General features: G+C 53.3%; 1 protein-coding gene and 2 pseudogenes across 1 annotated transcript in view; 2 read left to right on the forward strand and 1 right to left on the reverse strand.

The window, feature by feature from the left end:
• Nucleotides 1-22,950, forward strand: part of ogfrl1 (opioid growth factor receptor-like 1) — a 37,701-nt gene extending 14,751 nt beyond the window's left edge. The window contains exons 6-7 of the mRNA XM_088609817.1: nt 212-357; nt 19,836-22,950. Coding sequence (XP_088465943.1) covers nt 212-357; nt 19,836-20,472 — 783 coding nt within the window. The 3' untranslated portion in view covers nt 20,473-22,950. The remainder of the gene's footprint in view (nt 1-211; nt 358-19,835) is intronic.
• On the reverse strand, nt 9,305-10,111 carry LOC148646471 (uncharacterized; annotated as a pseudogene).
• Nucleotides 16,240-17,190, forward strand: LOC148646472 (uncharacterized; annotated as a pseudogene).
• Nucleotides 22,951-23,419: the final 469 nt, after the last annotated feature.

Genomic DNA, 23,419 nt, shown 5'->3' on the forward strand with positions numbered 1-23,419 from the left:
AACAAGTGTGTGGTACAGTTGAGCTTGTGCTCCAAGAGAGGTTGAACAGTGTCATGAGGAAAAGGAAGGATTGTAGAAATAAATAAGATACATGGGAAAGAAGAAATTACTTAGCATGCTGACCTTTTATGTCTCATCTTGGTTCACTTTAGTTATGAAATAAATTTATCACTGCCATTAATACTCTCCTGTTTCTCATTTAATCTAATAGGAATTTCAAAATACCAGGGAAGCCAAAAGACGCTTTCTTCTGGCATACACTGTGATGCTGGATTTCTTTGGAATTAAGCTGCTGGACAAGAATGGAAATGTGGCTCGTGCTGCAAACTGGCAGGACAGGTTTCAGCACTTGAATGAGTAAGCATAGCATTATCTGAAACTGCTGTACTTTAAATCAGAGCATCATTCTTTCAATCCCTAGCATGAAAGATGTGAATAATCAAACTAGAAGATATGTTCCAAGAATCTACAGTATCTAGTTCTCTCTGACTATTATTTGCTGTGCTCATGAACTTTTTACTTTTGTAAGAACAATAGTCAGGAGCTGTGTCAAAGAAATTTGACACATTCTGCAAAGAAACAGATCAAGGTCAATTGAACTTTGAATAATAAAAAGAAAAAAGCACAATGATTGTTCTGTGGAGACTACTTTTGATGTGTCACTAATGAGTCACACTCCTCTAGAAGGTTCCACAGTCAGAGCGTTTTAATTTCTTTCAGCATGGAATTAGCTTTGACCTGATCTTTAAGGCTTTGCAAAGCTTCCTGCTGGGAAGTGTAAAGCAACATCAAACTGGCTTTACATTTGATCAAATGTGGAGAATAACATTATCCTTCCATAATATTCCTTAGCATATTCCTTTAAAATGTCTCAAAACTGATTTTGGTTTTGCCTGCACAGCAAAAGACAATCTAACCAAAAACCAAACCACAGAATTGCCCAAAGCACATGTAATAGAATGTATCTTGTGTAGGAAGTATGAAAACATTCAGATACAATTTCTAGGAGTGATGCACATATTTTTATCATGCACTGTTTTAAATTTTGTCTTTGAATGCATGTCCATAGGTGGATCATATCTAGCTTTTAAACATTTTTTAAAGTTAATATTTTAATCAAAACTTGAAATCTCAGTCAGAACCCATTATTAAAGAAGTTAAATGTTAAAGTTAAAATATGCTGATTGTGTAACTTTTTACACAACCAATGGAAGCACCCTTGATAGCAATTACAGTTTAGAGTCTCTCTGGATAGGTTTCTACTGACTTTCCAAACCAAACCTTCCCAGAGTTTTGCGGTTCTCACTGTATTGCCAAACAGGCTAGCTTTGAGTCATTGGGATATTGTTGAGTTGTGGGCATTTTCTCATATCTCAACCATTGAACTATGTAGCTTTTTCAAAGTTGCTATTGGCCTCATGGTGGAATTCCTATCAAGTTTCGTCCTTGCTCAACTGCTTGGTTTGAAGGGAAAGCCTGACATAGGCAGTGTCTAGATGGTATAATGCAACTTCAACACAATTAAAGGTGCATTATTATGCTCATTAACACAATGGTACCTGAGTGCTTTGACCCCCTGCAGTTTGCATACCGCCATTACAGATCCACTGCCGATGCTTTTTCCCTGGCTCTTTACACTGCTCTGACTCCTTTGGAAGGCAAAGACACATACATCAGAATGCTATTCATTGATTACAGCTCCGCATTTAACCCTATGGTTCCTTCCAGACTGGTCAGGAAGCTGAATGATTTGGGCATCAACACCTCTCTGTGCAGGTGGATTATAGATTTCATGACTGGCAGACCACAGACTGTGAGGGTAGATGGACAACTTTCTTCTACATAGACTATCAATACAGGTGCCCCCCAGGGCTGTGCACTTTGCTCCCTGTTGTTCTCTTTGTTTTCCCACGATTGTGTGGCCAGACACAGCTCCAATTCGATCTTCAAATATGCTGATGACACTACCATCATTGGCCGAATCACTGCTAACGATGAGACAGCCTACAGGGATGAGGTCAGGAAACTGGTGGAGTGGTGCACTGACAATAACCACTCCCTCAATGTCAGTAAAACCAAAGAGCTGGTCATCGTTCTGGTGCACTATGGCTGTCGTCGAATCATCCAGGTGGATGCTACACATTGGTGGTGGTGCAGGGGATCCCCATTATCTGTAAAGTGCTTTGAGTGGAGTGTCCAGAAAAGCGCTATATAAGTGTAAGCAATTGTTATTATTATAATTGATTTTAGAAAGCAGGGTGGGGACCACACATCTATTCACATCAATGTGGTGGTTGTAGAGATGGTTAGGAGCTTCAAGTTCCTGGGTATCTTTATCGATAACAACTTAATGTGGTCCCAGCGTGTAACTGGAGCTACAAAGAAGGCACAACAATGCCTTTACTTCATCAGACAATTGAAAAAAGTTGGACTGCCTTCAAATGTCCTTACCACATTTTACAGGTGTGCTATTGAGAGTGTGCTAACGTGGAATTAAGACAGAAAAAATAAGCTCTTGAAGCAGTTGGGGTTAAAGGCCTTGCTCAGGGGCCCAATGGAGTAGGATTCCTGTGCCGGCCACAAGATGTGGACCAGCAACCTTCCGGTCACAGACACAGAACCTTAGTCACAGAGCCACCACACCACCACCGTTGTCTGACCAGAAGCTGTTACAGGGGATGATCAGGTCAGCCCAGTCCATCATTGTAGTACAGCTCCCCTCCATTTCAAACATTTTTAATACTCACTGTCTCAGGAAGGCTGGAAGTATCGTTAAGGACACCAGTCATCATGGTTCCTCACTTTTCTCCCCCCCTTCTCTCTGGTAAGCATTATAGGAGTATAAAGGCACGAACGTCTGGACTTAGAGACAGCTTCTTCCCTTAAGCTGTCAAATTACTGAACTCTACTCCTACCACTGGCTCATTCTGATGTTTTTTTTTCTCTAAGATGTATGTTATTTAGCTTGTTGTTGTTGCTGCCACTGTTTTTAGTTTTTGATGTTTCCTTGATGTCTTGTATAGGAGCATACATGCAATTAAGCATTTCATTGCACTTGTGCATATGACAATAAACACTACTCTACTGTAACATCTTTAATGATTAACTCAGGTGTGCTCAAAGGCATATGCAATGTCTTTGAAATTGTTGTCATATCTCAATCTGTGTCTTTCTATACAAATCCTTGAGTGGATTTAAAGTTGCTTTGTCTTCAAAGATGAATCTTTGCTTGAACTTCCCTTTTTGAATGTGGAACCCTACATAGACTGCTGTATTTTGTCTCAGTGGTATGAATCACTATTATTCTATGCAAATAGAGACCACTCAACTAATTGTGTAACTTGTCAAAGTAATTTTGTGCACCCAAGCTGCCTTACATTTGTCAAAGCAAAGGAAGTGAACTCTTAAGTAATCAATATATTTTAGCTTTTATATATATATGTGTAGTTTTTACTGACTTAACTTCTTTGTAAAAACATTCAACACATCAACACGTTTGTCTTCTCCCAAATTGACTACTATAATGCTCTACTCGCTGGGGTATCTAAATCCACATTGAACGAACTCCAGTATGTCCACAATTCGGCAGCCAGAATCCTGACCAGGTCCAGTGCAAGTGATCACATTACTCCTATCCTGGAGTCCTTGCACTGGCTTCCTGCCAAGTTTTGTGTCGACTTCAAAATCCTCACGCTCACCTATAAGGCTCTGCATGGCACCTCAGTACCTATCTGATCTATTATCGCCCTACTCCCCATCTCCTACCCTTCGCTCCTTTAATTCTGGTCTCCATACTGTCCCCCAAGTCTGTCTTCACTCTATGGGTGACAGGACCTTCTCCTGTTTTGCCCCTCAGCTCTGGAACTCTCTCCCTAAAGATATCAGATAGTCACACTCTCTAAACTCCTGAAAATCCAGACTCAAAACCTTCTTCTTTAGAAGGGCCTTTACTTAACTGTTCCATTCTTTACCCCTCTGCTCCTACCTATTTAGTACCACCATCTACTGTCTCCTCTGCTTATTCTCATTGTGTTTATCTTGTGTATTTCTTATTGTTTTTTTTAATTGTTGTTGTTGCTGTTGCCATTCTGTAAAGCAATTTGAGAAGCCACCTTTAAAGGCACTATATAAAATAGTTTATCATTATTCACATGTAAAATGTAGTTTAGATTAGAATTTTCTTTTTAAAATGTGTATCTTTATTTATAATTCAGCAACATGGGACGTCATTGCAAGCAGGTGAATACTTTTGCTATCCTCTATTTGGCTCAATTGCATAATAAAGCTACCTCAATATTCTTGACTCAGTCATAATGGGAGACAGGACCTTCTGTACACTTATTCATGTAAATATTTGATTTTTAAATAACGGATCACAGGTATGCTATTAAGGTATATTTTAAAATACAGTTTAAATTGATATACAGTATCAAAACATTTGGGATATCTAAATAAGTTAATATAAGCAAACAACCCTTTAGATTTAAAAGCTTGTGTTTGTTAAAGTATAAATATATTGTTACAAATGGGGGTTATGAAACTGGTAAAAATCAGGAATTGACAGAGTGGTTTAGTCAATCAGTGAAATAATTATTCATAACCCCTGACTTGTGATTTCTATACCCGAGTGGCTGGTATAACTAGAGGCATGTGAATTCTTTATTCTCTGGCACAGCTTTGGTGAGAGGAGTATTAATCCAGGCACACTTGGTTAAAACTATTATTTATAATAATGACAAAACACACAAACTACACTACACACAACAATGCACAAAGTTACATTATATACAGTATCTACAGACAAGGCTTTCAGAAGTCTAACATTCTTGTCTTCCAGAAAACCCCAGACTGCTACTAAGCACTAAATTCTTAATTTGCCTACAAAGCCTGCACAAGAGATGAGCTGCCTTCTAACTAAAAAGTAACCTGCAGTTAAATCTCTCTCTCTGCACCCTGGATGCCACAAAATAAATGGGAGCCTATATCCCTATCAATAAAATGCACCCTAATCAGGAAAGATGCTTCTAACTGAAGTACCAGAAAAGCATGCTCTCTCTAACAAGGTTCAAATACTTAGCCTCAGGCAGGTTTGGTTCAGATGCCCAAGAAGTACAGTAAGGGCTCTCGCCTGGCGCAAGCTTTAAGTCCCAACTCCTGCGGACTTCTCTCCTTCTCCCTGCTCTCCTTGCTCCTTCCTTCCTCCTTGTCTCCTCCTCTGTCTCTCTTAAGGTGAACTTATACTGTCTCTCTGCCCTGCTCCTTTGCAATCATTAATCCACAACTTGCCTAGGCATACCAAGATAAACTTTACTATTGTTTCTGCTCAAGGGACCCCCAGACCTCAGCAAACATCCTCTCTCCTTTGACTTTGAAGTATTTACTCTTCCAAGTGTCATAAACTTTGTCTAAAATCTAAGACATTTCTAAGTCACTTAAAGTTGTAACAATATAGAAGGGGTGTTAGTGGGGCCAGCAGGGGGCACTTACTAATGCCCCAGTATAGTGACAGGGACACTATACTGTAAACAGGCGCCGTCCTTCGGCTGAGACGTAAAAACCAAGGGAATTTCTCGAAAACAGTAGGGGTGTAACCCCGGCATCCTGGCCAAATTTCCCATTGGCCCTTACCAATCATGGCCTCCTAATAATCCCCATCTTTGAATTGGCTTCATTACTCTGCTCTCCTCCCCACTGATAGCTGATGTGTGGTGAGCGTCCTGGCACACTATGGCTGCCGTTGCATCATCCAGGTGGATGCTGCACATTGGTGGTGGTGGAGGGGAGTTCCCATTACCTGTAAAACACTTTGAGTGGAGTGTCCAGAAAAGTGCTATTTAAGCGTAAGTAATTATTATTAATATTGTAATGCTTACGGCCGACAGGTACTGTGTAAGAGCCGACTTACCAGAGCAGTGACATCACCGCCCTTCCCTGTAATAGCAGGACCACAGCTACTGGGCTGTAGAGAGATCTCTCTTTAGCTCACCGGGCTGGGTCCCTGTTGAGTGACGCGGGAGTCCAGGGTTCGAGCCCCGACAGTGTGGGGCCGACCTAATGTGGCAAGGGCGCCCACCTGAACCCTGTCGCGTTACATTGGTGTAACATTAGTGGGCAGGATGGACATATCGTGGCAGACATTAGCTGATTCTGTCAAGCGCCGGCTGACTCTAAAAGAGACAGAACCCATCGGCAGTGCACATAGGAAGCCTGAGCTACTCCTGGGTGCGACAGGTGGCCACAGCCCTTACCAGAGCTACTCAGTAGTGGTCCCGACGGTAGAATTGGGGCGACTAGCCGCTACTCCTGGTCAGCGGGTGTCCCAGAGAGAGGATACCCTCCCTACGATGGGGAAGTGCCTTGGGAAACCTACGAGGTGCAGTTCCAGCTCGCGGACCGGACGAATGGCTGGAGCCGGGCGGAGATGGCCGGCCACCCGGCGGAGGCGCTGGAAGGAGCGGCCTGCCAGGTGCTTCTGGACGTCCCGGAGGAGGACCGAGGCGAATACGCGGCGCTGGCAGCACCTCTCCAACTGTGCTTCGGTGTGGAGGAGGCGCCGGACCTGATGCGGGAGAGGCTGGCCCTGCGGCGGCGCCAACCAGGAAATCGACTGGGCCCGGTTACCACTGATGTCATGTTCCTCGCCCGCCGAGGATACCCAACTTTTCCCCGGGAGGCGCAGCGGGAGATGGCTCTCCAGGCCTTTTTCAAGGTCCTCTCACCCAAGGAGTTGCGGCGGCACGTGCAGCTGGACGCGCCGGCATCGCTGGAGCAATGCGCCCTGCTGGCTGTCTGAGGCGGCGACGGAGGAGTCCAGCGACGGGGAAGAGGAGCCAGCCCGTTCAGCAACCCCCGCGGAACAGCTCCGCACGCTGCTTTGCGACCGCTGCGGGAAGAGGGGACACCGAGCCCGGTTCTGCCTGGCACCCGTACCTCGCACTCCTGGATCGGCATCGGGAAACAGGAACGGGTCGGCTCAGCGCGGGGACGGCCGCCCTTGAACACCTCAACCCCCGCTCCGGAGAGCGCTGTGAAGCCCCTCACTCCACAGTGGGGCGAGTCGGCTGTAGCCGGGGCCTGTACCTCCATTGCCAAATCGAGGACTGACCCTGCCTGGCCCTGCTAGACACCGGTTCATTGGTAACCCTACTCCGGCCGGGCGTCCTCCCCGACACCTAGGGCACCAACCCCCCAGGATGGGAGGCTTCCAGCTTGCGGCTAAGGAACGTGACGGGACGGCTCGCTGCAGTCCGGTGGAAACAGGTGCTTGCCTTCCATCTAGGTGCAGCGACGGTGCGCCACCCCTGCTACCTCGCACCCATCCAGGAGGACTGCATCCTGGGGCTGGACCTACTACAGTGAGTGGGTGCCAGTTTGGACTTGGGCCGGCAGAAGTTGGTGTGGCAGGGGGAACGACTTCACCTGGTGGAGGGCAGGCCCGGCGAAGGCTGAGGGACGCGGGCTTGCCGGAGCTGGGGGAAAAAGAGGCAGACCGGGCCTGTGAGCCGAGGAGCGAGCGTGCCTATAGGGGTCCGTATCAGCGGAGCTGCGAGAGCCTCGATCAGGACCAGCGGCAGAGGCTCCAGGAGCTACTCACCCAGAACGAAGGTCTTTTTGCAGCGAGAGATGAGGACTGCACCCGCACTGCCCTGGTCCAACACGAAATCAACACCGGCGACGCTCGGCCCATCCGGATCCCATCGGGACGCATGGTTCATGCCAAGCGGACTGCCGCCGAGGAAAAGATCCGGGAGATGGCCGCAGCGGGGGTGATTGAGCCCTCCGCGAGCCCATGGTCGGCGCCAGCTGTACTGGTAAAATAAAAAGACGGCTCTTGGAGGTTCTGCGTCAACTACCGCAAGCTGAACGAGGTCACCCGGAAAGATTCCTACCCCCTCCCGAGGATAGATGACGCCCTGGACTACATCACCGGGTCGACCTGGTTCAGCTCCCTAGACCTCCGCTGCGGCTACTGGCAGGTACCGCTCGCTCCCGATGCTCGCCTGAAGATGGCCTTTTCCATCGGCCAGGGCCTCTGGCAGTTTACTGTCATGCCTTTTGGCCTGTGCAATGCCCCGGTGATGTTCGAGAGGCTGATGGAAAGGGTGCTGGCATTGGTCCCGCAGTACCAGTGTGTGCTGTATCTAGACGATCTGCTAGTTAATGCCCGGGGTTTCGACCAGGCCTTGACGAACCTCCAGGCGGTGCTGGCCTGTATCCGCCGTGCTGGCCTGAAGCTCAATCCCCGCAACTGCGAGCTCCTGCGGCGGGAGGTGACCTTCCTGGAACATGTTGTTGGACCGCGAGGGGTGGCTACGGACCCAGGTAAGGTCGCCGCAGTGCGGGGCTGGCCGACTCCCCGCAACGTTGTGGAGCTGCGCAGCTTTCTGGAGTTGGCCTCGTACTACCGGAGGTTCGTCCGGGACTTTGCCAGCATCGCTGCCCCACTGCACCGCCTCAAGGACAAGGGCCGCCGTTTCGACTGGGACTCGAAACGTTCGGCCGGTTACGTGAAGCTCTGGTGGGGGCCCCAGTGCTGGCCTACCCCGACCCGCGGTTACCGTTTGTCCTATATACCAACGCGAGTAACTCGGGGTTGGGTGCGGTGTTGGCGCAGGAGGGGCCAGATAAGAAGCGTGTAGTGGCCAACTATAGTCGGGCTTTGACTAGGGCTGAACGGAGCTACTGCGTGACCCGTCGCGAGCTGTTGGCAGTGATGGCGGCCGTCCACCACTGTTCGGGACCATGCGTCCCTCACCTTGCAGCTCCACTTTAAGGATGGCGCGATGGATAGAGATCCTGCAGGAGTATGACTTCACTGTCATGCACCAGCCACGGCACTGGAGGGGCCCAGCGACAGGCAGCTGATCCTGACGTGGGGCCTGTGCTTCGCTGGAGGGCAGCAGGAGCGCGGCCTACGCGAGAGGAGCTCGCCCCGCGCCCAAAATCCGTCAAGGCCCTCTGCGCCCTGTGGGAGGCCTTGGAGGTAAAGGACGGGGTGCCGCGCCGGGGGTGGCGGGTACCCTCCAGTGGCAAGGTACGGTGGCAGCTGATGGTGCCACAGTCGCTCCGCGGGGCTGTGCTCCGAGCGGTGCACGGCCATCCGGGCGTGGGGCACTTCGGTGGTAAAAAAACCCCGCAGCGTTTCTGAGGCCATTTTTATTGGGGTCTTCGCCACAGGGACGAGGAGCGGTATTGCCGAACGTGTGTGGTGTGTGTGGCGCAGAAGGGCCCCCCCGAGCGCTCTCGGGCCCCCCTCCAACATCACCAGGTGGGGGCTCCCATGCTGGCCTGCCCCGACACGCGGTTACCATATGTCCTAGATACCAACGCGAGTAACTTGGAGGTGGGTGTGGTGTAGGTGCAGAAGGGGCGAGATAAGAAGCGCATAGTGGCCAACTATAGTCGGGCTTTGACTAGGGCTGAACGGAGCTACTGTGTGACCCGTCGCGAGCTGCTGGCGGTGATGGCGGTGCTCCACCACTTCAGGCCGTACCTGTTCAGGACCACGTTCCGGTTGAGGACCGACTATGCGTCCTTCACCTTCCAGCTCCAATTTAAGGAGCCGGAGGGGCAGATGGCACGATGGATAGAGATCCTGCAGGAGTACGACTTCACTGTTATGCACCGTGCGGGGTCTCGCCATCTGAATGCCGACGCTCTCTTGCGGCGCCCCTGTGAGGCCACGGACTGCCACCACTGCGCCCGGCGGGAGCAGCGTGAGGGAGCTGTCCGCACCGTGGCGGAGTCGAGCGCCGCGGCCACGGCGCTGGAAGGGCCGCTGGGGTTGGGCCTGTCAGACCTGGCGCAGCGACAGGCAGCTGATCCTGACGTGGGGCCGGTGCTCTGCTGGAGGGCAGCAGGAGCGCGGCCTACGTGAGAGGAGCTCGCCCCCCACCCAAAATCCGTCAAGGCCCCATGCGCCCTGTGGGAGGCCTTGGAGGTAAAGGACGGGGTGCTGCGCCGGGGGTGGCGGGTACCCTCCAGTGGCAAGGTACGGTGGCAGCTGATGGTGCCACAGTCGCTCCGCGGGGCTGTGCTCCGAGCGGTGCACGGCCAGCCGGGCGTGGGGCACTTCGGCGCTAAAAAAACCCTGCAGCGTCTCTGAGGCCATTTTTATTGGGGTTTTTGCCACTGGGATGTGGAGCGGTATTGCCGAACGTGTGCGGTGTGTGTGGCGCAGAAGGGCCCCCCCGAGCGCTCTCGGGCCCCCCTCCAACATTACTAGGTGGTGGCTCCCGTGCTGGCCTACCTCGACACGCGGTTACCATATGTCCTAGATACCAACACGAGTAACCTGGAGGTGGGTGCGGTTTTGGCGCAGGAGGGGCCAGATAAGAAGCACGTAGTGGCCAACTATAGTTGGGCTTTGACTAGGGTGAACGGAGCTACTGCGTGACCCGTCGCGAGCTGCTGGCGGTGATGGCGGTGGTCCACCACTTCGGGCCGTACCTGTTCAGGACCAGGTTCCGGTTGAGGACCGACCATGTGTCCCTCACCTTGCAGTTCCACTTTAAGGAGCCGGAGGGGCAGATGGCACAATGGATAGAGATCCTGCAGGAGTACGACTTCACTGTTATGCACCGTGCGGGGTCTCGCCATCTGAATGCCGACGCTCTCTTGCGGCGCCCCTGTGAGGCCACGGACTGCCACCACTGCGCCCGGCGGGAGCAGCGTGAGAGGGCTGTCTGCACTGTGGCGGAGTCGAGCGCCGCGGCCATGGCGCTGGAAGGGCCGCTGGTGTTGGGCCTGTCAGACCTGGCGCAGCGACAGGCAGCTGATCCTGACGTGGGGCCGGTGCTCTGCTGGAGGGCAGCAGGAGCGCGGCCTACGCGAGAGGAGCTCGCCCCCCACCCAAAATCCGTCAAGGCCCTCTGCGCCCTGTGTGAGGCCTTGGAGGTAAAGGACGGGGTGCTGCGCCGGGGGTGGCGGGTACCCTCCAGTGGCAAGGTACGGTGGCAGCTGCAGGTGCCACAGTCGCTCCGCGGGGCTGTGCTCCGAGCGGTGCACGGCCAGCCGGGCGTGGGGCACTTCGGCGCTAAAAAAACCCTGCAGCGTCTCTGAGGCCATTTTTATTGGGGTTTTTTCCAATGGGATGTGGAGCGATATTGCCGAACGTGTGCGGTGTGTGTGGCGCAGAAGGGCCCCCACGAGCGCTCTCGGGCCCCCCTCCAACATTACTAGGTGGTGGCTCCCGTGCTGGCCTACCTCGACACGCGGTTACCATATGTCCTAGATACCAACACGAGTAACTTGGAGGTGGGTGCGGTGTTGGCGCAGGAGGGGCCAGATAAGAAGCACGTAGTGGCCAACTATAGTTGGGCTTTGACTAGGGTGAACGGAGCTACTGCGTGACCCGTCGCGAGCTGCTGGCGGTGATGGCGGTGGTCCACCACTTCAGGCCGTACCTATTCAGGACCAGGTTCCGGTTGAGGACCGACCATGCATCCTTCACCTTGCAGCTCCACTTTAAGGAGCCGGAGGGGCAGATGGCGCGATGGATAGAGATCCTGCAAGAGTACGACTTCATTGTTATGCACCGTGCGGGGTTTCGCCATCTGAATGGCAACGCTCTCTTGCGGCTCCCCTGTGAGGCCGCGGACTGCCACCACTGCGCCCGGCGGGAGCAGCGTGGGGGGGCTGTCCGCATTGTGGCGGAGGCGAGCGCCTTGGCCACGGTGCTGGAGGGGCCGCTGTGGGGTCCTGTCAGACCTGGATCAGCGACATGCTGCTGATCCTGACGTGGGGCCGGGGTTCTGCTGGAGGGCAGCAGGAGGACGGCCTACGCGAGAGGAGCTCGCCCCGCACCCAAAATCCGTCAAGGCCCTCTGCGCCCTGTGGGAGGCCTTGGAGGTAAAGGACGGGGTGCTTCGCCGGGGGTGGCGGGTACCCTCCAGTGGCAAGGTACGGTGGCAGCTGATGGTGCCACAGTCGCTCCGCGGGGCTGTGCTCCGAGCGGTGCACGGCAAGCCGGGCGTGTGGCACTTCGGCGGTAAAAAAACCCTGCAGCGTTTCTGAGGCCATTTTTATTGGGGTCTTCGCCAACGGGACGAGGAGCGGTATTGCCGAACGTGTGCGGTGTGTGTGGCGAGAAGGGCCCCCCCGAGCACTCTCGGGCCCCCCTCCAACATCACCAGGTGGCGGCTCCCGTGCTGGCCTGCCCCGACACGCGGATATCATATGTCCTAGATACCAGCGCGAGTAACTCGGCGGTGGGTGCGGTGTTGGCGCAGGTGCGGCCAGATAAGAAGTGCGTAGTGGCCAACTATAGTCGGACTTTGACTAGGGCTGAACGGAGCTGCTGCGTGACCCGTCGCAACCTGCTGGCGGTGATGGTGGTGGTCCACCACTTCAGGCCGTACCTGTTCAGGACCAGGTTCCGGTTGAGGACCGACCTTGCGTCCTTCACCTTGCAGCTCCACTTTAAGGAGCCGGAGGGGCAGATGGCGCGATGGATAGAGATCCTGCAGGAGTACGACTTCACTGTCATGCACCGTGCGGGGTTTCGCCATCTGAATGGCAACGCTCTCTTGCGGCTCCCCTGTGAGGCCGCGGACTGCCACCACTGCGCCCGGCGGGAGCAGCGTGAGAGGGCTGTCTGCACCGTGGCGGAGGCGAGTGCTGCGACCACGGCGCTGGAAGGGCCGCTGGGGTTGGGCCTGTCAGACCTGGAGCAGCGAGAGGCTGCTGATCCTGACGTGGGGCCGGGGCTCTGCTGGAGGGCAGCAGGAGCGCGGCCTACGCGAGATGAGCTCGCCCCGCACCCAAAATCCGTCAAGACCCTCTGCGGCCTGTGGGAAGCCTTGGAGGTAAAGGACGGGGTGCTGCGCCTGGGGTGGCGGGTACCCTCCAGTGGCAAGGTACGGTGGCAGCTGATGTTGCCACAGTCGCTCCGCGGGGATGTGCACCGAGCGGTGCACGGCCAGCCAGGCGTGTGGCACTTCGGCGGTAAAAAAACCCTGCAGCGTCTCTGAGGCCATTTTTATTGGGGTCTTCGCCAACGGGACGAGGAGCGGTATTGCCGAACGTGTGCGGTGTGTGTGGCGCAGAAGGGCCCCCCCGAGCACTCTCGGGCCCCCCTCCAACATCACCAGGTGGTGGCTCCCGTGCTGGCCTGCCCCCACACGCGGATATCATATGTCCTAGATACCAGCGCGAGTAACTCGGCGGTGGGTGCGGTGTTGGCGCAGGTGCGGCCAGATAAGAAGTGCGTAGTGGCCAACTATAGTCGGACTTTGACTAGGGCTGAACGGAGCTACTGCGTGACCCGTCGCGAGCTGCTGGCGGTGATGGCGGTGGTCCACCACTTCAGGCCGTACCTATTCAGGACCAGGTTCCGGTTGAGGACCGACCATGAATCCTTCACCTTGCAGCTCCACTTTAAGGAGCCGCAGGGGCAGATGGCGCGATGGATAGAGATCCTGCAAGAGTACGACTTCATTGTTATGCACTGTGCGGGGTCTCGCCATCTGAATGCCGACGCTCTCTTGCGGCGCCTGTGTGAGGCCACGTCTTAGTGATCCCCAGGCGCTGGCACACTCTGGCGTAGACCTGGGACTTCAAGTTACTCCTCCGGCACCCCCAGCCTGGCAAACATCCCCTCCAGATGTGCATCGGCCACCGTGGGGGCACTCTGGTCCGGGAGGACGTAAAATAGTCCATGGCCACCAAGCTACGTCTAAGTTCCTGGCCTCGGTGCACAGAAATGGGCCCAAAACAACCACCCCCACCCGCTCCATAGGAGCCCCCACCTGGTGATGTTGGAGGGGGGCCCGGGAGCGCTCGGTGGGGCCCATCTGCGCCAATAAACCCCAATAAAAATGGCCTCAGAGACGCTGCAGGATTTTTTTACCACCGAAGTGCCCTACGCCCGGCTGGCCGTGCACCGCTCAGATCACAGCCCCGCGGAGCGACTGTGGCACCATCAGCTGCCACTGTACCTTGCCACTGGAGGGTACCCGCCACCCCCGGAGCAACACCCCGTCCTTTACCTCCAAGGCCTCCCACAGGGCGCAGAGGGCCTTGACGGATTTTGGGTGCGGGGCGAGCTCATCTCGCGTAGGCCGCGCTCCTGCTGCCCTCCAGCAGAGCACCGGCCCCACGTCAGGATCAGCTGCCTGTCGCTGCGCCAGCTCTGACAGGCCCACCCCCAGCGGCCCCTCCAGCACCGTGGCCGCGGCTCTCGCCTCCGCCACAGAACGGACATCCCCCCCACGCTGCTCCCACCGGGAACAATGGTATCAGTCCGTGGCCTCACAGGGGCGCCGCAAGAGAGCGTCGGCATTGAGATGGCGAGACGCCGCAGGGTGCATGACAGTGAAGTCGTACTCCTGCAGGATCTCTGTAAATTGCGCCATCTTCCCCTCCAGCTCCTTAAAGTGGAGCTGCAAGGTAAGGGACGCATGGTCGGTCCTCAACTGGAACCTGGTCCTGAACAGGTACGGCCTGAATTGGTGGACCACCGCCATCACCGCCATCAGCACGCGACGGGTCACGCCCTCCGTTCAGCCCTAGTCAAAGCCCGACTATAGTTGCCACTACGCGCTTCTTATCTACCCCCTCCTGCGCCAACACCGCACCCACCCCTGAGTTACTCGCGTTGGTATCTAGGACATATGGTTACCGCGTGTCGGGGTAGGCCAGCACGGGAGCCACCACCTGGTGATGTTGGAGGGGGGCCCGAGAGCGCTCTGGGGGGGCTTTTCTGCGCCACACACACCACACACGTTCGGCAATACCGCTCTACGTCCCGATGGCAAAGACCCCAATAAAAATGGCCTCAGAGACGCTGCAGGGTTTTTTTACCGCCGAAGTGCTCCACGCCCGGCTGGCCATGCACCGCTCGGAGCACAGCCCCGCGGAGCGACTGTGGCACCATCAGCTGCCACCGTACCTTGCCACTGGACGGTACCCGCCACCCCCGGCGCAGCACCCCGTCCTTTACCTCCAAGGCCTCCCACAGGGCGCAGAGGGCCTTGACGGATTTTGGGTGCGGGGCATGCTCCTCTCGCGGAGGCCGCGCTCCTGCTGCCCTCCAGCAGAGCACTGGCCCCACGTCAGGATCAGCTACCTGTCGCTGCGCCAGGTCTGACAGGTCCCCCACAGCGGCCTCTCCAGCACCGTGGCCGCGGCGCTCGCCTCCGCCACAGTGCGGACAGCCCCCCCACGCTGCTGTCAGGATCAACTGCCTGTTGCTGCGCCAGGTCTGACAGGCCCAACCCCAGCAGCCCCTCCTGCGCCAACACCGCACCGACCGCCGAGTTACTCACGTTGGTCTATAGGACATATGATATCCGCGTGTCGGGGTAAGCCAACTTGGGAGCCCCCACCTGGTGATGTTGGAGGGGGGCCCAAGAGCGCTCGGGGGGGCCCTTCTGCGCCACACACACCACACACGTTCGGCAATACCGCTCCTCGTCCCGGTGGCAAAGACCCCAATAAAAATGGCCTCAGAAACGCTGCAGGGTTTTTTTACCGCCGAAGTGCCCTAAGCCCGGCTGGCCGTGCAGCGCTCGGAGCACTGCCCCGTGGAGCGACTGTGGCACCATCAGCTGCCACCGTACCTTGCCACTGGAGGGTACCCGCCACTCCCGGCGCAGCACCCCGTCCTTTACCTCCAAGGCCTCCCACAGGGCGCAGAGGGCCTTGACGGATTTTGGGTGCGGGGCGAGCTCATATCGCGTAGGCCGAGCTCCTGCTGCCCTCAAGCAGAGCCCCGGCCCCAAGTCAGGATCAGCTGCCTGTCGCTGCGCCAGGTCTGACAGGCCCCCCACAGCGGCCCCTCCAGCACCGTGGCCGAGGCCCTCGCCTCCGCCACAGTGCGGACAGCCCCCCCACGCTGCTCCCGCCGGGCGCAGTGGTGGCAGTCCGCGGCCTCACAGGGGAGCCGCAAGAGAGCGTTGCCATTCAGATGGCGAAACCCCGCACGGTGCATAACAATGAAGTCGTACTCTTGCAGGATCTCTATCCATCGCGCCATCTGCCCCTCCGGCTCCTTAAAGTGGAGCTGCAAGGTGAAGGACGCATGGTCGGTCCTCAACCGGAACCTGGTCCTGAACAGGTACAGCCTGAAGTGGTGGACCACCGCCATCACCGCCAGCAGTTCGCGACGGGTCACGCAGTAGCTCCGTTCAGCCCTAGTAAAAGCCTGACTATAGTTGGCTACTATGCGCTTCTTATCTCGCCCCTTCTGCACCTACACCACACCCACCTCCAAGTTACTCGCGTTGGTATCTAGGACATATGGTAACCGCGTGTCGGGGTAGGCCAGCATGGGAGCCCCCACCTGGTGATGTTGGAGGGGGGCCCGAGAGCGCTCGGGGGGGCCCTCTGCGGCACACACACCGCACACGTTCGGCAATTCCGCTCCTCGTCCCGGTGGCGAAGACCCCAATGAAAATGGCCTCAGAGACGCTGCGGGTTTTTTTTACCACCGAAGTGCCCCACGCCCGGATGGCCGTGCACCGCTCGGAGCACATCCCCGCGGAGCGACTCTGGCACCATCAGCTGCCACCGTACCTTGCCACTGGAGGGTACCCGCCACCCCCGGCGAGGCACCCCGTCCTTTACCTCCAAGGCCTCCCACAGGGCGCAGAGGGCCTTGACGGATTTTGGGTGCGGGGCGAGCTCATCTCACGTAGGCCGAGCTCCTGCTGCCCTCCAGCAGAGCACCGGCCCCACGTCAGGATCAGCTGCCTGTCGCTGCGCCAGGTCTGACAGGCCCAACCCCAGCGGCCCTTCCAGCGCCATGGCCGCGGCGCTCGCCTCCGCCACGGTGCAGACAGCCCCCTAACGCTGCTCCCACTGAGCGCAGTGGTGGCAGTCCGTGGTCTCACAGGGGCACCGCAAGTGAGCGTCGGCATTCAGATGGCGAGACCCCGCACGGTGCATAACAATGAAGTCGTACTCCTGCAGGATCTCTATCCATCGCGCCATCTGCCCCTCCGGCTCCTTAAAGTGGAGCTGCAAGGTGAAGGACGCATGGTCGGTCCTCAACCGGAACCTGGTCCTGAACAGTTACGGCCTGAAGTGGTGGACCACCACCATCACCGCCAGCAGGTCGCGACGGGTCACGCAGCAGCTCCGTTCAGCCCTAGTCAAAGTCCGACTATAGTTGGCCACTACGCACTTCTTATCTGGCCGCACCTGCGCCAACACCGCACCCACCGCCGAGTTACTCGCGCTGATATCTAGGACATATGATATCCGCGTGTCGGGGCAGGCCAGCACGGGAGCCGCCACCTGGTGATGTTGGAGGGGGGCCCGAGAGTGCTCGGGGGGGCCCTTCTCGCCACACACACCGCACACGTTCGGCAATACCGCTCCTCGTCCCGTTGGCGAAGACCCCAATAAAAATGGCCTCAGAAACGCTGCAGGGTTTTTTTACCGCCGAAGTGCCACACGCCCGGCTTGCCGTGCACCGCTCGGAGCACATCCCCGCATTGTGGCGGAGGCGAGCGCCTCGGCCACGGTGCTGGAGGGGCCGCTGTGGGGTCCTGTCAGACCTGGATCAGCGACATGCTGCTGATATTGACGTGGGGCCGGGGTTCTGCTGGAGGGCAGCAGGAGGACGGCCTACGCGAGAGGAGCTCGCCCCGCACCCAAAATCCGTCAAGGCCCTCTGCGCCCTGTGGGAGGCCTTGGAGGTAAAGGACGGGGTGCTGCGCCGGGGGTGGCGGGTACCGTCCAGTGGCAAGGTACGGTGGCAGCTGATGGTGCCACAGTCGCTCCGCGGGGCTGTGCTCCGAGCGGTGCATGGCCAGCCGGGCGTGGAGCACTTCGGCGGTAAAAAAACCCTGCAGCGTCTCTGAGGCCATTTTTATTGGGGTCTTTGCCACCGGGACGTAGAGCGGTATTGCCGAACGTGTGTGGTGTGTGTGGCGCAGAAAAGCCCCCCCAGAGCGCTCTCGGGCCCCCCTCCAACATCACCAGGTGGTGGCTCCCGTGCTGGCCTACCCCGACACGCGGTAACCATATGTCCTAGATACCAACGCGAGTAACTCAGGGGTGGGTGCGGTGTTGGCGCAGGAGGGGGTAGATAAGAAGCGCGTAGTGGCAACTATAGTCGGGCTTTGACTAGGGCTGAACGGAGGGCGTGACCCGTCGCGTGCTGATGGCGGTGATGGCGGTGGTCCACCAATTCAGGCCGTACCTGTTCAGGACCAGGTTCCAGTTGAGGACCGACCATGCGTCCCTTACCTTGCAGCTCCACTTTAAGGAGCTGGAGGGGAAGATGGCGCAATTTACAGAGATCCTGCAGGAGTACGACTTCACTGTCATGCACCCTGCGGCGTCTCGCCATCTCAATGCCGACGCTCTCTTGCGGCGCCCCTGTGAGGCCACGGACTGATACCATTGTTCCCGGTGGGAGCAGCGTGGGGGGGATGTCCGTTCTGTGGCGGAGGCGAGAGCCGCGGCCACGGTGCTGGAGGGGCCGCTGGGGGTGGGCCTGTCAGAGCTGGCGCAGCGACAGGCAGCTGATCCTGACGTGGGGCCGGTGCTCTGCTGGAGGGCAGCAGGAGCGCGGCCTACGCGAGATGAGCTCGCCCCGCACCCAAAATCCGTCAAGGCCCTCTGCGCCCTGTGGGAGGCCTTGGAGGTAAAGGACGGGGTGTTGCTCCGGGGGTGGCGGGTACCCTCCAGTGGCAAGGTACAGTGGCAGCTGATGGTGCCACAGTCGCTCCGCGGGGCTGTGATCTGAGCGGTGCACGGCCAGCTGAGGCCATTTTTATTGGGGTTTATTGGCGCAGATGGGCCCCACCGAGCGCTCCCGGGCCCCCCTCCAACATCACCAGGTGGGGGCTCCTATGGAGCGGGTGTGGGTGGTTGTTTTGGGCCCATTTCTGTGCACCGAGGCCGGGAACTTAGACGTAGCTTGGTGGCCATGGACTATTTTACGTCCTCCCGGACCAGAGTGCCCCCACGGTGGCCGATGCACATCTGGAGGGGATGTTTGCCAGGCTGGGGGTGCCGGAGGAGTAACTTGAAGTCCCAGGTCTACGCCAGAGTGTGCCAGCGCCTGGGGATCACTAAGACGTGGACCACCCCGCTGCATCCCCAGAGCGACGGGTTGGTGGTGCGGTTTAATCAGACGCTCGCCACAGTGCTGGCCGGTTGCGAACACGGGGGAGAGTGATGGTCCTGCACCGAGACCGCCTGGCCCCCTACTGGGCCCGGGAGGAGGAGACATGTGGGGAGGCTCCAGAGGAGCAGCTGGGGCTGGAGCCGGCCAATAGTGGGGCGTCCGTGGGTCGCCAGCCGTCAACGCAGCGCAGCGGCAGCTCACGCAGGGTTCCACAGCCGTTAGCCGAGTATGAGTACAGCCTGAGGGGGGTTTTCGATGTTGGCGGGACGCCAGATGCTTCAGGTGGGGGCAGTGTAATGAGGAGGCAGCGCCCCTAGGCGCTCATAGTACCGCTGGGCATGCTGGGAGTTGTAGCCAGGGAGAGTCTGAGGGTCAGCACGATGACCAGCAGCTGACCCTACCTGTGTAAATAATGTCATAGCAGTTCTAGTGTCCTGTGTAGTCTTATAAGTGTATAGCGTGTTGTTAAGTAATTACCACTCTAAAGATGTGTACGTGTTCGTCAGTCTCCTCATGTGCGTGTATATCCTGTGTTTGGTTTTGTGGTTGTTAATGAATAAAGCTATCGCTTGGTTTGTTAATCGCGTCTCCACTGGTCCTTTGTTCTGAGAAGAACCTGTAAACGCTACAATATTATAATATAGCAAGTCTCCTTTTATTATTCCATGGCTTTTGTATTGACAATGACATTGTAATTAAATGTGTTATTGCTATATGTATTTTAATTTTGGCTTTAATTTCTCCTTTCTGTTAGATCACAACACAATTATTTACGAATCACTCGCATTCTGAAGAGCCTGGGTGAACTTGGATTTGAGAGCTTCAAACCTCCACTAGTCAAACTGCTTCTGGAAGAAGCACTGGTAGAGGAGACAATCCCAAATATGAAACATAGTGCCCTGGAGTATTTTGTGTACACCATCAGAGATAGAAAGGAGAGAAGGACCCTTCTGCGCTTTGCCCAGCTGTACTATCGCCCTGCTGATCAATTCATCTGGGGGCCTCCAATGAAGAGGAATCCCGGAGGCAGGGCTTGCTCAACACAAGACAAAAGTGCAGTTCAATCAAAACCAGTGAAAGGGGCTTGTGCTAGCAGCCCTTCTTCACAATCTAATAGTGACAAAGCAGAAGATAACAGGAGTGACAAGACAGAAGACAGAAACCAGAGAATTGCAGAAATCCAGGGGAGTACAGATGGACCCCTTTCTATAACAGAAGAGACGCCAATTTCTGAGGAAGACAGGGATAGTCAGGAGGGCAAAGTAGCTGCTGAAAATAGAGCAAAACAGTCAAACAGCTGTAAGATAAAACCACAATTTGAAGGAAAAGTAGAGAACAAAATTAGAAAGGACAGAAATGAGTACATAGACCCAATTTCTAAACATTATTAGGGACTTTGGAAGATTTCCTTTCTCTACAACAATGCGATGACTGTAGCAATACTTTGTGAAATGGCTTGCTCTTTAAGAGTATAAAAAAGGCAAATGAATACCATTGGAAACCATTGGATCTTTTGGGATTCTAAAATTCACCTTTATGTTTTTGTTACATATTGAAATGTTAGTTTTAACCTTTTGATGTAGTTCCTTATTGTTCAAGTCCCCAAATCTTCTTATCCCTCAAAAGGACCATAGCACATATATGAATATTAAAAAGAAACCTGAATTAATAGAAGCTTCTGTACAAAAAGCATGTTTTATTATTGAGTCTTCCATTTTAAAGACCTGTTTGCCATTGTTGAGAAATGTTCCTAGTTGATAATTCTTCAAGCTGCTATACAACGTGAAGATATAATCACTGTCTATAATATGTTTAAGATTTGTACTGTGGGTATAAATTGCATTACATATTTTAATTTATTATCAATGTTTAACAGGCTTAAATAATTATGGCAGTGCTCCTAGTACTGAAGCTGCTGCATTAATTTAACCATGTCATTGCATCTGTTCATTTGGGAGCCTATGTCTAAAAATATGAAGTGCCTCCTTTTTTATATACTTCTCATTTAGTGTAAAAAAGCTATAAAAATGGATCTTTAACTTCTTTTACAGGTTTAAATTCTTGATTGGACAAAGTGTAGCATTTTGTGACAAGAACCCTCCATACCTAATTCCTCCATTTAAAAAAACACATCCGTACTCTTACTTTTAACTGATAAAAGAAAGTATGAAAATAAAGTGCAAATAAAATTTTTGCACTTAAGAAGAAGTGGCTTCTAATGAAATAAGTGCAAAATCATATTCTTGGAAGAATAATTCCTGGTGCACAGATTGGAAAGTAGTTTACGCATGGTAGCCATTTGATTCAAATTGTTTTGGTTCTATTTTTTTAAACGTCATTTCCTAAAGTATCATCTAGAACTTCAGCATTGAAGAGCAATATGTCCACACAAACTCATCTATGTACTATAAAGGTTGAAAGATGGAGATCAGTTGTGAAGGACACCTCACCACATGAAAGTTACAAAATAATTTGTTCTAATTTTCAGTGTTGTAATACTGTTTCCTTTTGCAGTGTGTCTATATCTGGGTATGACTGTTTTTATGCTCAGTGTTTTAAAGTAATACCTCACCTAGCATGAGAAATGTTTTTCAGAGAAAGGAAAGCTCTGTGACATTAGTATTAATAGGGTCAATTATAGCATAAGTTAAATGAGGTTGTTCCTACGTGTGCTATTTCTTAGGGGTTTTATGGTATGTATGAAACATAGTGTATATCATGCAACAACTCATTGGCTGAGATCTTGCACACTGTTTTTCATTCCTTCTTGCCTTTAGCATTAATAGTAGCATAATGCACAACAACAGCCTAAGCTGAGTGTGCTCTGGTTGCTTCTGCTTAGCTTTTGTATGTGCATCACAAACAGACAAACACACATTCTGCTATAATACAGGTGTATTTGGTGGAGTAATTAATATACAGTATTGGCCAGGAGAAAGAGAGTTATAGGAAATCAGTACTCACAGAAACTGTACTAAGAAAGGTATTACTGTATGTAGATTTGTGTTTATACTTTTTTCTGCTAAGATGAGAGTTTTTCAACCTGAATAAGTCTTTCAAGCAGCCACTTTCTCATTATAATCCAAAAAATCAAAATACTATAGATATTGTTAACGTGTAACAATCAGACAGGCCAAAAGATTGGTTGTTTGGTTGGTCAATTATAAACTGAAAAAAACTTGACATTGTTCTACACTTGGGTGAAATAGTTGCCTTTGTGTCCAGGGAGGTCTGGATAATCTAGATGAGGTCAGGATTTAGGAATGTGTACTACATAATGGTATTTGGAACAATAGGTTTATTCCATACCGAAAAGAAAGAAAACAACATTTCAGCTGTGGATCCTTCTTCGGGTGTTCTTTCTTCTCTTTTCAGCATGGAATAAACCTATTACTTGTTCCTTTGCAGGCTACACATGCTGACACAGCTACCCACCTGAACTGAAATGGTATTTGTTGCATAGTTCAGAAGAATTGGAAGCACAGGTTATGCAGTGCTATGATGTACTAAAATGTAGACTGACTAATGCAAAAATGGTACACAGATACACAACTTTTTTGTAGAGTGCAGTGACCTAGATTTAATGTTTATTGCATCAGCGCTTGAGCCTTTGAAAGATTTTTAGTCCATGTGCCTAATCTGTATGTAGTTGTTTTATGAAAGAAATGTACAGAATGTTGTGCACTTTATGTTTTAGTACCTATACCATATATATGTGGTAGTAGTTGTAACCAGTTTCTGCATTTGTAAGGTGCAATAATTGTATTTTATGATTCTGTAATTGTATGGCATTGTAATGCCAGTATTGTCAATAATGGCAAAAATGAATTTTCTTGCTTACTGCCATATAAAAATATTTGAAATTTTAATGTTTTTAGTTGTCTTTTCATTCAGTTTTTATTCTATTAATCAAAAACCTATTTACAATAAATATCCATACAGTGCAGTTTAAAATGGTTATGAAAAATAAAAATGGCCAGCTTTCAGAGATGATATCAAAACCAGGGTGTAGTCTTTAAGGAGTTATATTCTTTTTTTCCAGAAATCTAAATTAGATTCTGACTGAAAGTGGTTGGGTAGATGGAAACATTTCATGTGAAAGAAACTAAATTCCTCTGTGCATTAAACAGGTTTCACGAGGAATGACAGCAGCCGAAAGCTTGGGAGAAATTAGAATCGTTTATTGAGATGTGGAGATTTGGCATAACCCGCTTGGCTGAGGGCCAACCTCCCGGCCGTTGGACGGGGAGGATAGGACCCCCATGTGACCAATGGGGTAGCTGCAAAGGTGGAGAGGGGGTGGAGGAGGGATGCAGAAAACGAACGAGGAAGAGGAGA

Source organism: Lepisosteus platostomus, chromosome 17, assembly GCF_059453375.1.
Source record: "Lepisosteus platostomus isolate fLepPlt1 chromosome 17, fLepPlt1.hap1, whole genome shotgun sequence".
Lineage (NCBI taxonomy): Eukaryota > Metazoa > Chordata > Actinopteri > Semionotiformes > Lepisosteidae > Lepisosteus > Lepisosteus platostomus.